Source organism: Vulpes lagopus, chromosome 1, assembly GCF_018345385.1.
Source record: "Vulpes lagopus strain Blue_001 chromosome 1, ASM1834538v1, whole genome shotgun sequence".
NCBI lineage: Eukaryota > Metazoa > Chordata > Mammalia > Carnivora > Canidae > Vulpes > Vulpes lagopus.
In genome coordinates this window covers 49,113,298-49,127,784 of record NC_054824.1, presented here as the reverse complement: position 1 = coordinate 49,127,784, position 14,487 = coordinate 49,113,298, and the positions used below count along the sequence as shown (strand labels likewise).

General features: G+C 36.5%; 1 protein-coding gene across 28 annotated transcripts in view; it reads right to left on the bottom strand.

The window, feature by feature from the left end:
• Positions 1–14,487, bottom strand: part of DST (dystonin) — a 481,436-nt gene that overhangs the window by 251,852 nt on the left and 215,097 nt on the right. For 27 of the 28 annotated variants that reach the window (XM_041769040.1, XM_041769112.1, XM_041769077.1 and 24 more), the window contains one exon: positions 4,486–4,547. In XM_041769040.1, coding sequence (XP_041624974.1) covers positions 4,486–4,547 — 62 coding nt within the window. Of the gene's footprint in view, positions 1–4,485; positions 4,548–13,222; positions 13,308–14,487 lie in introns of those variants that run through there. The other variant, XM_041769190.1, reaches the window with a different exon arrangement.

Sequence of the window (14,487 nt, the reverse complement as noted above, 5' to 3'; positions counted from 1 at the left end):
TCATACACTGGACATAGCCAGTTACTCTAATTTGTATTCTCATCTCATCCACTTCTACCAGTAAGCCAATAGGAGGATATGGAGGATGCCCTCCCACTGTGAAGCTAAGTGAAATTACAAATGAGGAATAAACATTGCCAGCCTTTCAGAAGTCTGGTGTGTTTTCACTGATTCCCTTTCTGTAAGAAAGGAGAAAAGGAAAAGAGGAATAAAAAAGACCTTTGGGCCCTAAAGTCAATCCACTGGGGAGCAGTTTATAGAGAGGAAATGAGGGTATGGCTAACAGGATTACCTCAAATAATTCTTCAGTGTCCCACTGGGACTCTAAGGCAAGAAGGCAACAGGCCAATCTATCACCCCCACGGATTCTGAACCTAAACCCCAGCTTTTTCTAAAATGGATGAACTAAAAGGGAAAGTAGTTGAGGTAAGAAAAGGGATTTGGATGAGGGAGATAGAAGGGTTCCATATGCAATTTACACAATGTGCCAATTATCATGTTTTATGCTTAAAAGAATGCTCTCCTTTAAATCCTCATACTAACTTATCATTGCCACCATTTTAGAGATGAGAGCCTAAGAAGGTTAAGGTTACCCAAGGAACAGACTGTAAAGCCTGGACACAACCTGCTGTTGTCTCCTATCTTTGGCTCATATGCCACAGATGAATAATTTTGAAGGAGACATTCTTCTTTCAAAGATAATTTACTCTAACTTAGCAAAATCTATCATTTATAAAATGAAAAGAAAAAGTCAGTAAAGTCAAATCTGTTCTGGGACTAAACCTCTCAATTGCCTCACTGCCCAGAGCAACAGAACTATGAAGAACAGTTCTCTCTGGAGACAAAACTGTGCTAGAGAGAACAGGGTAAAATAATTATGTAAAATTAAAATAAATAAGGCAAAATTTGTTAAGAATTCTTTCAGAAGATGGGAACACATCCCTAACTTGGGTCAGCACACACAGGCAGCTGAGCCAAGGGCAGAGTCTCCAGACTGTAGGTCACACGGGGCCATCCCAATGTCTAACTCTGGCTGTGAGAGAACACCCTTAGTATACAAGACAGCCATTCCTCTGCCTCTCGCCCCTTTTAACCTCTTCCCTCATCTCTTCTTCTCTCTTTTCTCCTAGAATTCCCCTTCATCCCCATGGTTTAAGGATTGTGACTACAGTTAAAACTGATGAAACAAAGAGAGTACACATAGAATTATCCAATTATCTAAATGATTTCATTCTCAATTTTTTCTCTCCTTATCCATTTTCATTTTATTGACTCATGCCAGTAGTCATCCTTTCCTATGATCCCATTTTATTTAAGACTCTTCAAATAACATACCTCTCATTCATTGAAAAGGAATATGGTGAGGGCAAAAAAAAGATACGGGACCTGCTTCTCTCCTTTCCCTGTTTCTTCCCTGAAGATGTCCAAAATTTCAAGTTAAAAATATAAGAAAATCTACACAGAAAATATATTTCTTTCTAATATTAAAATTTTTTACTTAAAATTCACACTCATTTTGTATTTCCCACTAATTGACAAAAGAGACTGACTACATAGTGCAACATTCCTTTTACTGTTGCTTGAATGAAACATGGAAAAGATTGCATGAAGGCTGCCCTTTCTCTGGTTAACAATAACAACACAAACCTTAACAGCCTGGTGCCTCTAAATGTTTTAGCATATTTATTTTTCTTCACTTGATGTTAAAGCTATAACTTCTAGATGTAAAAGAATGAAAGACTAAAAAATTATGTTCTCACATATTTGAGTTTTATGCCAGAAATTTCAGGGCACAATTCTTAAGATTATAAGGAAAAATTACTTTAAGCTGATACTAGAGCAAAACAGAACAAGAATGTAAACAACTGACAGTGGGAGTTAGCCAAGACTGTATCGTCTAGCCTTCCCCCACGCCCTAAAATGACTCCTCATTTAATATGAGTTAACTTTGGGGCACCTGGGTGGCTGAGTTAGTTAAGCAGCTGCTTTTGGGTCAGGTCATGATCTCAGGGTCCTGGGATCATTGAGCCCCACATCGGGCTTCCCTCCTCAGTGGGGAATCTGCTTCTCCCTCTGCCCCTCTGGCTCATGCTCGCTCTCTTGCTCTCTCTCTCTCTCAAAAAAAATAAATATTTTTTTTAAAAAGAGTTACCTTTAAATTCGGACCCTATAACATACTTCAATAAACAAATAGACCAATTCAGTTACAACCCTAAACAGTTGGACTGGTATCTATCTAACAGCTGCTGTGCATAAAATAACATTTTCCCAATTCTTACTGTGTTGCAGAAGCCTTAAATCTTGAGATTTGTTATTTTATCAAAAACAGAGAGCAGCCCGGGTGGCTCAGCGGTTTAGCGCTGTCATCAGCCCAGGGCGTGATCTTGGAGACCCGGGATCAAGTTCCATGTCAGGCTCCCTGTGTGGAGCCTGCTTCTCCCTCTTCCTGTGTCTCTGCCTCTCTCTCTCTCTCTCTCTCTCTCTCTCTCTCTCTGTCTCTGGGTCTCTCATGAATACATAAATAAAATCTTTAAAAAAAAAAAAAGAGGGCACACATCCCAGGTAAATCAGGCTTTGAACCACTGCTGTCTGACTCTGAAGGTCTTATGTCTATAATCACTAAATTAAACCACATTGGGTAGCTGCAAGAAGAATTAAATGATTTGATGTATGCAATGTACATTACACACAGTGAGAATACTCTTGCCAGGCACTGTGATGGGCCTTAGAAATAAATAATATAGTCTTTGTCCTCAAGCAACTCAAACAGTGTTTTGATATTTTTAGCAAAAGAAGTCTCCTTCTATTCAACCATTTAATTTATGAACTACTCATAAGATGAGTGGCCCAGTCCAACATGCCTGCCACACAGTGGGTCCCCAATAAATGGCAAGTGCTATGCTTCTTATGGGGGTCATCTGTGTTTCTACTTCTCTCTGGTGTCCACTCCACCAGTTGTAATTTGATTACCAACCTGGAACCATAGCAGTTATGCTCCTGAAGATGTGGAGCAACCCTCTGTGCCCACCAACATGCCCACCTCCAGAGAGCCACAGCTACAAAGATCGCTAGGGTTATCAGGCACCAAAGGAGAATGTCTTCATCAAAAACTCTGCTTCCCTTGGATTCACCTCAGAAATGGGAAACTCCCGTCAGAGCCTTCAGTTCCAAAGCTCCATACCACAACCTTCACATCAGCCCATCTCTGCCCTATCCTATGGAAGGAAGAGTCCCACTCACACTATGTGCATGATGAGACAAAAGCGGAAGGAAGGAAGAGGGTAGTCAAACAGCTGGCATCATTCATTAGTATGCACAATATATTTCCTCACAAAATCATCATAAACCAGAGTGTCTCAACCTTTCATCTCTTGCCAACACACCAAAGGATTCAGCTCCCAGCAGTAACAGAAGCTTCCTACAGAAATGATTCTCAATTGGAGAGTGGGTGACATGGCCTGCCTGAAGGATATATCGAAATTTGGGAAAGGAATTTTGTCAACGGGTAGTGAGAGAGAGATGACTAACATATCCCTCAGGTAACTTTGATATGCCCCTTGAAATAACAATCACTTTTATAGAATCTGCCTATTAGATGCTATTACATTATTGTACTACTTTGCCACATGATGGTTTAGATAGGATTTATGAGTAGCTTAAGAATATAACCAAATAACCACACTTAAAATAATTTTTGTGAGAAAATTCTTTTTTTAAGTCCCAAACAACAAACTTAAAACATTACCTGTTTCCAACTTTCGTACTGTCTATAAGAGGGGGGAAGGGTGACTAATAGTTCATTGTGAAGTCATACAGATGCTTTAGCTGAGATTTATAGAAGGGCTTCGGTGAGATCCAATAGATTCATGAAATTATATGTAAATTTTGTGTGCAAATTTTGTGTAATTTTCTAGAGAGCTTATATCAGATCCTCAAAGTATTCCATAGCACACAAATATTAATTTGAGAACCACAACTATTTACTACACAGAGAAATGTAGACATAAGCACCAATATCTGGATCATAACAAATACAAGAAGTTCAAGACCTCTAGACTTCTGTCTCTACAATCCATCTTTATTTTCATGTAACTCCCTGCCACCCACATATATCTGATGCCAGAACCTGGTTTGAATCTTGAGAGAGAAAAAAATCTTACTGAGAATTGAAGTTTTTCCGTGCCCTAGACTGTAAATATCTATGTACTTCTTAAATTGCTGAGATTTTTTTAAGAGTCCAATAATAACAGATTTTACTAATGTCACAGAATAAACTATAATCACCGGGTTCTTCTCACCTTCATCATTACCTACAGGCCACACACCAGATAATTATAGATAACTAAAATGCATGTGAAATGCTCTAGAATTTAAACTTTCAATTTGATATTAAAAAGCTATGTTTCAGAGCTATACCATCAATTACTGCACAATAAATTAAAGCACGTTAAACAAGTCCAAGATGTGAAAATAATATTAACTGACCTTCATGAGATGCTGATTTATCCATTTTGTAAACGTTTTCTTTTGAACTTTGTCCCGCTCATCTGGAAGGGGAAAAAAAGATATAAAATTAAGTTTAAAATCTATGAAGGGGAGACTTTAACTGTGATTATACATATAAATAAAAATAAGGTATTCAAAAAATATCGTTTAGTACATTTGGATTTTCTTGTTAAATTTTGGCAACTTGCGGCTATCTGTAAAGAAGTTAGAGAGCCATCTGTCAAACTGGTCTCTTCCCAGTGTTTTATTTGCCAACATTACTTCATTAAACCAACCCCTCTGTGAATTCTGTTGCATAAACTCAGTCACAAATACCATTACAAGGAAGTAGTCTGACGAAATACTTCACTAGCTTCAAGTAATTTGCACTAAATTTCCCAAATCACTTGACCACATATTACAACCTATCTGGTCTTCCAACTAAAAGAGGGACATTAGGTAGCATCATTCTCATCTTACAGAAGAAGAAACCAAGGCTTAGGTTAAAACACTTGTCTACCACTATTCAGCAAAACATTGAAAACTGTGATAAAAGGCAGGAGTTACATTCAAGTCCTTTGGCTGAAGTAAATTATAGTTTAATGACTAACCATGCTGCTTCTTTTCTAGACTCCTGGTTTTGAATTGTTTGGCAAAAAGGAAACATCCCAGCTAGATCCTCACTAGAGAGAATGATACTGCCCTGGTTACCACAGATATGGTACACAGAAAAGTGAAGGAAGGCTTCTTATGATTTAAGGAGAAAGAGTACTAAAATGTTGTTGTTGAAAAGAAAATCATAACCTTCCAACATCTAGAAATGACATTCAAAACTATACTACCTTCTTCCTCCCTGGTTCAAGGTAGCAATTCCCTACTTTTTTTTTTCCCTTCTTCCTCCTTTCTGCATCTAGGATAGTGCTTTCTTCTTCCTTGATGGTCTTCTTTCCTTCCCTACCACAGTTTGAAATTCTCCAATCTTGCTCTAAGGGGTAGGCTATGTCTCACTCTCTTCCTCCTCATTCTTCATCCATGAGTGCTCTTAAATTATTTTAATGGAAATGAAGACCCTTTGAAAATATATGTTCTACTTATTAAAAGTATTTCTGGACATTATTAAGGGCATTGGAGTCAAATAGCTGCATAGCAATATCCTGAACTCCTCTTCTACAGACACACCAAATCTACAGCCACATGTGGATGAATTCCCTTTGATTAAGGCCTGAAAAGTGACTAAAAATCTTCCCAACAACAAAGGACAAAAAAAAAAAACATACTGAGACAGGTAGAAGAGGCAGAGACATGGTCTCACCACAAACCCTACCCCCAGTGCAGTGACTCACAAATGCAGACCATCTCTTGGAGGAGCAAGAGATTTATGCCCCACATCAGGAATCATATGACTTGGACCTGCACCAGAGTGATCGGGCCCCAAAATATCTGACTTTGAAAACAACAGGGCTTACATTCAAGAGACCCAAAAGGCTCTGTGGGAAACAGAAAATATCCACTCTTAAAGGGCTCACACAGATTCACTCACCCAGGAGCCAGCACAAAAGCAGCAGCTTAAAAAGCATCTAGACCACATGAGAAGGCAATTCATTTGTTAATATTAAGCTTCTACTGGAGCTTCAAGGGGATACTGGGAATTTCTCTGAGCATGAAGGTACTAATAAGTGCCATTTTTGCACTCTCACCACTTTGCTAGAACACATCATTTTTGTGCTCCCCCTATCTTGCTCATCCCACTGGGCTTGTCCCACCCACACACAACCTTTCTCTACTCTGCCCCCTGCTCCCACAGTCCCACTTCTGCCTGCAGGTAGCCTTGTACAGCCCTGGATTGCCCACTATGTTCCCACAGGACTGTGTAAATCTGCATACTTTAAAAGGTGCTGCCTGAGGTCTGGTTTCCAATCAGCCAGAAAATAAATGCTGACTGAGACCCCTCCCTCTGGAACACTGTTAGGGCTTGGCACAATCTCAACAACTGGGACCTGTCAAGGATAAAGCGGGCTGCTTTAACAATCACAAAAGTTTGAGAGAAAACCAAGAGTTAGGGCAAGGTTGAATGATAAGGTCTGTCACCTACCCAGAACCACTCCTTTAAGACAAGGGGAGGTAGGTGATTTGCCCAATACACAGAAATGAACACAGAGAGACAAGCAAAATGAGGGAACCCAGGAATATGTTCCAAGCAAAAGAACAAGATAAGACCCCAGGAAAAACGCCTTAATGAAATGGAGATCAGTAACTTACCTGATAAAGAGTTCAAGTAATGGTCATTAAGATATTCACAGAACTGGAGAGAAGAATGGATAACTTCAACAAAGATAGAAAATATTAAGAAAGTACTAAACAGAAGTCATAGAACTGATGAATATATAACTGAACCAAAAAATACATCAGTGATTCAACATCAAATTAGAAGAAGCAGAAGAAGAGATCAGCATCCTGGAAGACAGGGTAGTGGAAATCACCTAAATACAGCAGCAAAAAGAAAATAAGAATTTTTAAAACTGGAGACAGCTTAAGAGACCTATAAAACATCAAGGAGAATAACATTTACATTATAGGAATCCCTGAAGGAGAAGAAAAAAAGTTTTGAAGAAATAATGGCTGAACATTTCCCTAACCTAAGAAAGGAAGAAGACATCCAGGTCCAGGAAGAATAGAAAGTTCCAAATAAGATGAAGCCAAAGAGATCCATACCAAAAGACACTGTAATTAAAATGTCAACAGTTAAAGAAAAAAGAGTCTTAAAAGTAGCAAGAGAAAAGCCACTTGCTACATACAAGAGAAACTGCGTAGTATTTTAAGCTGATGTTTTCAGAAGAAACTGCAAAACAGAAGTGGCATGATACATTTAAAGTACTGAAAGGAAAACTTCCAACCAAGAATACTCTACCTAGCAAGTTTATCATTCGGAATTGAAAGAGAGATAAAAAGTTTTCCAGACAAGCAAAAGCTAAAGGTATTCATCACCACTAAACTGGCCTTCTAAGAAATGCTATAGAAATTTCTTCAAACTGTAAAGAAAAGGCACTAATAACAAGAAAACATATGAAAGCAAAAAAAAAATGCACTGGGAAAGCAAATATATTTAACCACTTATAAATCTAGTGTAAAGGTTAAAAGACCAAAGTAGTAAAATTAACTATAACTACACTAGTAAGTTAAGGGATAAACAAAATAAAAATATGTATAACATGATATCAAAAACACAAAACGTGCATGTGGAGGCAAAGTAAAAGGTACAGTTTTTAGGATGTGCTCAAACTCAACTTACTATCAACTTAAAATAGACTTATATACAAAGAATAAAACAGATTAACCTCACAGTAACCACAAAGCAAAAATTTACAGTAGATACACAAAAGATAATGAGAAAGGAAATGAAACATAACACTAAAAAAATCAAATTACAATGGAAGAAAACAAAAGAAGAAGAAACAGAGAAGAACTACAAAAATAACCAGAAAGCAATTAACAAAATGACATTAAGTACATACCTATAATAATTGTTTTATTTTTTTTAAGATTTTATTTTTAAGTAATCTCTATTCCCAACATCAGGTTCAAACTCACAACCAAACTATCAAGAGTTGCGTGCTCTACCAACTGAGCTAGCCAGGTGCCCCAATAATTGCTTTAAATGTAAATGGACTAAATTCTTCAATCACAAGATAAAGATTGACTGAATGCATTTTAAAAACAAGACTTATTTTCTTAAAAAGACATCTATATATTATAAGACTCACTTCAGATCTAAGGACACACAGACACTGAAAGTGAAAGGACAGAAAACATACTGTATGCAAATGGAAATTAAAAGAAAGCTGCTAAGGCTATACTTATATCAGACAAACTAGACTTTAAAACTAAACTTTGTGTAAGAGACAAAGAAGGACATTACATAATGATAAAAAGGTCAACCCAACAAGAGGATTTAATACTTGTAAATACTTATCCACTATAAATATATGAAGTAAATTTTAATAAGATCTAAAGGGAGAAACTGACAGCAATACAATAATAATATGGGATTTTAACAACCCACTTATATCAGTGGATAAATCATCCAGACAGAAAACTAATACGGAAACATTGGCCTAAATGATACATTGGACCAGATGAACTTGATACATACATACAGAATATTCTATCCAAAAGCAGCAGAATACACATTCTTCTCAAGTACACATGGAATATTCTCCAAAGAGATCAAATGTTAGATGAAAAAACAAGTCTCAACAAACTTAAGAAAATTAAAATCATATCAAGCATCTTCTTTGAGCACAATGGTATGAAACTGAATTACAAGAACAAAAGTGAAAAAAAATCACAAATACATGGAAATTAAACAACATGTTACTGAACAACCAATTGGTCAACAAAATAACCAAAGGCGTAATTAAACAATATTCTGGAACAAATGAAAATTGAAATACAACATTCCAAAATCTATGGGATACAACAAAAGTAATTCTAAGAAGAAAGTTCACAGCACTATAGCCTACCTCAAGAAACAAAGAAAATTTCAATAAACAATCTAACTTTACACCTAAAGGAACTAGACAATGAGCAAACAAAGCCCAAAGTTAGTAAAAGGAAGGAAATAATAAAGATCAGAATGGAAAATACTTCCTCAACTTATAATGGGATTATGTCCCAATAACCCTACTGAATGTATATCACTTTCACAGTATAGTAAGTCAAAAAAATCTAACTTGAGCCACCATAAGTTAGGGACCATCTATAAATGAAATAGAGACTAAAAAAAAAAAAACAATAAAAGAGATCAATGAAGCTAATAGCTGGTTCTTTGAAAAGATAAAATTGACAAGCTCTTACTTAGACTCATCAAGAAAAAGAGAACTCAAAAAATAAAGTGGAAATGAAAGAGAAGTTATAACTGATACCAAAAGAAATACAAAGGATCATTAAGAGACTATTATGAACAAATTATACACCAACAAATTAAACCTAGAATGGATAAATTCCCAGAAACTGTACACAATTCTCCAAAATCAAATCATGAAGAAATAGAAAACAGAACAATTACTAGTAAAGAGACTGTATCAGTAATCAAAAAACTCCCAAAGAACAAAAAGTCCAAGAGCACAAAGTTTTTCAATATTGAGTATGATGTTAGCTGTGGGTTTGGTATATATGGCCTTTATTATGCTGAACTATGTTCCCTTTACACCCACTTTATTGAGTTTTATCATAATAGATACTGAAATTTGTCAAGTGTTTTTTTTTTCATCTATTGAGATAACATAATTTTTATCTTTCATTTTGATAATGTGGTGTATCATTCTGATTGATTTGTGAACACTGAATCATCCAGAATAAATCCCACTTGATTATGATGTATGATCCTTTAAATTTATTGTTGAATTTGGTTTGCCAATATTTTGTTGAAGATTTTTGCATCTACGTTCATCAAGGATATTGGCCTATAATTTTTTTGTGGTGTCCTGGTCTGGTTTTGCTATCAAGGTAATGCTGGTCTTGTAAAATGAGTTTGGAAATGTTCCCTTCTCTTCAATTTTTTTGAAACAATTTGAGGATAGCTATTAAATCTTTGAATGTTTGGTAGAACTCACAGATGGCCAAAAGCACATGTACAGATGTTCAACATCACTAATTATCTGGGAAATGCAAATCAAAACCGCAAAGAGATATCCTGCTTAATGGCTGTTATCAAAAAGTCAAGAAATAACAAGTGCTAGAGGAAACATGAATAAATGGGAACCCTTGTACCCTGCTGGTAGAAATATAAATTGGTATAGCCACTATGGAAAACAGTATGGATGTTCCTCAAAAAATTAAAAATAGAACTACCATAGGGTAGTTGATCCAGCTATTCGACTTCTGGATATTTGTTTAAGGTTTATTATTTATTATTATTATTATTATTATTATTATTCATGAGAGACACAGAGGGACAAGCAGAGACACAGGCAGAGGGAGAAGCAGGCTCCCTGTGGGGAGCCCAATGCAGAACTCAATCCCAGGACAACAAGATCACACCCTGAGCCAAAGGCAGATGTTCAACCACTGAGCCATCCACGCACCCCAACTTCTGGGTATCTATCCAGAAAAAACAAAAACACTAATTCCCAATGTAAAATCTCTAAGCACAATTCTCCCTAAGAACAATGATATCAAATAGTTATCCAAAATTATCATCCAAAAAATGTGTATTAATTCTTCTGTTGGCCTCTTTAGGGTATCATCTATAACTTACTCACCTCTGTGCATGCCACAAAAGATGTCATAGTGCTTTTATGCACTTAACAAATAAAAGCCCATAATGTAAACTAATTAAGCTGCAAAAAGGACAACTGAACTCTATAGCAGTAGGTACACTACTATCTCTCTTAAAACAATAATGGCATCTTAAATGTCTCTGAACTATGCCATTCCTAAAGAGTTCAGAATGAACCAAAATTACTAATACATAAGGCAAGAAAAAAGAATAAGAAGCAACCTGCTAGTCCTACTTACTGATAAAATGTAGATTCTCTACATCCCTCATTTATTCATTCATTCCAACATCTACCAGGCCATATGATGAATTCATGCCACAGGGGTACTGGGACCACCTGTTGACACTGGCCCTTGTTAAGCCTCTAGCAAAAAGAAAACAGAGGAGGGGAATAAAAAAAAAAGACTACTTCTTAGGCAATATCCACATTAACCCCATCCAATTAATACCATAGGACCCTAAAGTTAAATCATCCAGAAAAAAACATTAATTGTATTAATTACAAATCTTCATAATTCAAGGATAGACAGCTTTCATACCATGTTACAGAATATGAGATTAGGGCACTCCTGGAACTACCCTCCAAAATTTTATTAATTTATTGGATTATCATGTAGTAATAGAAGCTCTAACAAATTTACTCTACTTCATTAAATTTATGTATATATTATATACAACATACAATTACATACATAATTATGTATGTTATATAAACTCCTCCTCCTGGCAAATAGTGATTAATAAAATATATTTCTTACTTTCTAAATTAATAAAAAGTCACCTTTTTTATATTCTTAAGGAATATAAAGAAATAGAACATATGTTCAAAAAATCATTTATTAACTTCTTACCCACATGTTATATAAAGAATGGTGATCTAGGGGTGTCTGGGTGGCTCATTCAGTTAAGGATCTCTGCCTTGGGCTCAGGTCATGATCTCAGGGTCCTATGATGCAGCTGCACATCAGCCTCCTTGCTCAGCAGGGAGTCTGCTTCACCCTCCCTCTGCTCTTGCACTCTTGCTCGCCCTCGCTCTCTCTCCCTCTCAAATAAATAAATAAAATCTTTAAAAAAAAAAAAAAAGAATGGTGATCTTATCAAATAATTTACCTCCCAGAACAGATGATTCACTTAAATAATACAATTCTAAAAAGGTTATTTTGATCACTGAGGTCTGGTTGTGGTGGTTTTTGCTAGAGACTCAAAAGCACTGCTGAAATATAAGATGGGAGCTATTTGGCAGGTAATGCTAAGGTAATACATCTAGGAATTATGTTGCACAGCTTAAGTACATGAGTAAGGTACCAAGAGGAAAGCAAACTAAATAAGACACACAACCATAAATTCTGATACTGTTTTCTAACAGTAACACCCAAACTTTTTCTTTTAAACCCTGACCAATCTAGTAGACTCCCATTCAAGTACACCAAGGTAGGTTCTCTAACACCAGAAGCCTCCCACCGTGCTACAATAATGAGCAAAGAGGTAATGTGGACCTTAAGGGCCTCAACTTCCTTCAGAAAAGCCACTTTCAATCAGGGAATAATTTAAGTCTGGTGAGACAGTGATTTGCCACTTTCCATCAGAATTATTTCAAAAGGGAGTTATTTCAAAAGGGAGTATTCCAGATTACACCCTCTAATTTTCCAGTTACAAGTCTCACAATGGTTCTTTATTTCATTTTAGTAAGGAATGCCCAAAAGTGAGATTTATATTTAGAGCAACGTTGCTATGACAACAAAAAGGGAAAACCATTCCTGAGATTTTAACCAATTTTTCCTGGTTTTACAGACTATCCAATTTTTTTTTCAATTATTTTTCTGAATGAAGTTCTAGAACATTCCTCTATTGGAAAATTATTTCAGAGGCACCTGGTTGAGCATCTGCCTTTGGCTCAGGTTGTGATCCCAGGACCCTGGGATCAAGTCCCACCTCAGACTCCTTGCAGGGAACCTACTTCTCCCTCTTCCTATGTTTCTGCCTCTCTCTCTCTCTCTCATAGATAAATAAATAAAATCTTTAAAAACAATTATTACATTTATAGAGTAAGGTAAAAATATACATCTATAATCACCTTATAAAGTACAATCTGGCTGAAAATATGTGATGACAGAATAAAAAGAATAATAGAATTTGGAAAATACAAATGTACAAAAAGAGCACTAATTATTACTACAACCTATGCTGACTGGTTTTCAATAAAATCCAATCAAAATTAAATCTACTTAGTATCACACATAAAAGAAATATGAGGATTATTTAAACACATATCCTATGTACAACAGGAGGGTGAAAGTTCTCCTCGGGTAAGCTCAGAAGTTATTATGTGAGCCTGGCCAGATTTCTGAAGGGTGCCCCACAGTCTGCTGAACTCCTGCCACACAAACCAACACAGGTAAGGCAACTTTCCTTTCTCAGCTCTGCAAACATGAAAGTGATATTACAGGTGAAATTACTAACCCATACAGCACATCAGCCCCACCAGCTTTGCGTTCCAGTCTTGATCATTCCTCATGAGCTGCCCCATCATTCTGCGAGAAATCTGTCCAACAGTTCCCTAAACTTTCCGTACAAACTCTGATGTGTCAGAGTCCTGTTAACTTTCTGTGTAGAAAGGAAAACACTGACTAGACACACCCACTTGCAAGCAGAAAACTAGTCAACTCCCCCTTTTAAACAAACATGAGCAAAGCTAGCCTCCTGCACTATTTTGTATGGGATACATACAAATATTACTATACAAACAAAAAAAAAACCTAAGCTGTTTCTCCTTTTATTTTTAAGCTGTTCATTGGAAGTCCCTTTTTGATTTCCTAACTTTTTTTGCAACGAGGCAAACAGGACGTTACATTTCACTGCTGAACTAGCTCATCACATTCTCTAACACCCCAAGCAGAGCTCCCCTGGAATAAAACACAACACCCAGCCTAACTTGTCAAACCCATCCCCAATATGCATGCTATGAAGCTGATTTAGAAAGCTCAACTTTATATGCTAGACACATATCCTTCAGGGGGAATTTCATCATCAAGTATTTATGTGCACTTCATGAATATTTTCACTTCAATCACAATTCTTTGAGCTGGATAGTACCTCTTCATTTTAAAGATATAAAAAACAAGACTTGGGGATATTAAGAAACCAGCCTAAGATTCCACAGCCTAAGCCAAATCTTTACTCTGATTCCAAAGCCCACTAATTTTCTATGTCATCAAACAAGAGAACCCCTATTCTAATGATGCAGGAAAAACAAGGGGTCTCTAATTTGCGAGATCTTTGCTCCTGAGCATGAATGAAACAATGCCAAGAAATGAGAACCCCTGGGGTGCCTGATGGTCCTGAGTTCAAGCCTCACATTGGGTGTAGAAATTACTAAAACAAATAAATAAATAAGATTTAAAAAGGAAGATAAAGAAGGAAGGAAGAGAGGGAGGGAGAGAAGGAGGCAGGGAAGGAAGGGGAAGCCCTGTTCTAATGAAGCAACAGACCAAGCACCTTCAGTATTCCTGTTTTTCTGAAACATGAGACAAACAGACCTGCCAAAATAGAAACTGTACGAACTCTAACTTCAAAATGACAACAACAAAAATATCACTAGTCATTTTCAGCTACAGGGAACCAACAAATTCAACCACACCAAGGGAAAAGACCCTGCTAGATTAATAGTTGCCAATATGCTTTGAAATAACCACATATGATCTTTAAATCTATTCTAAATATACTAT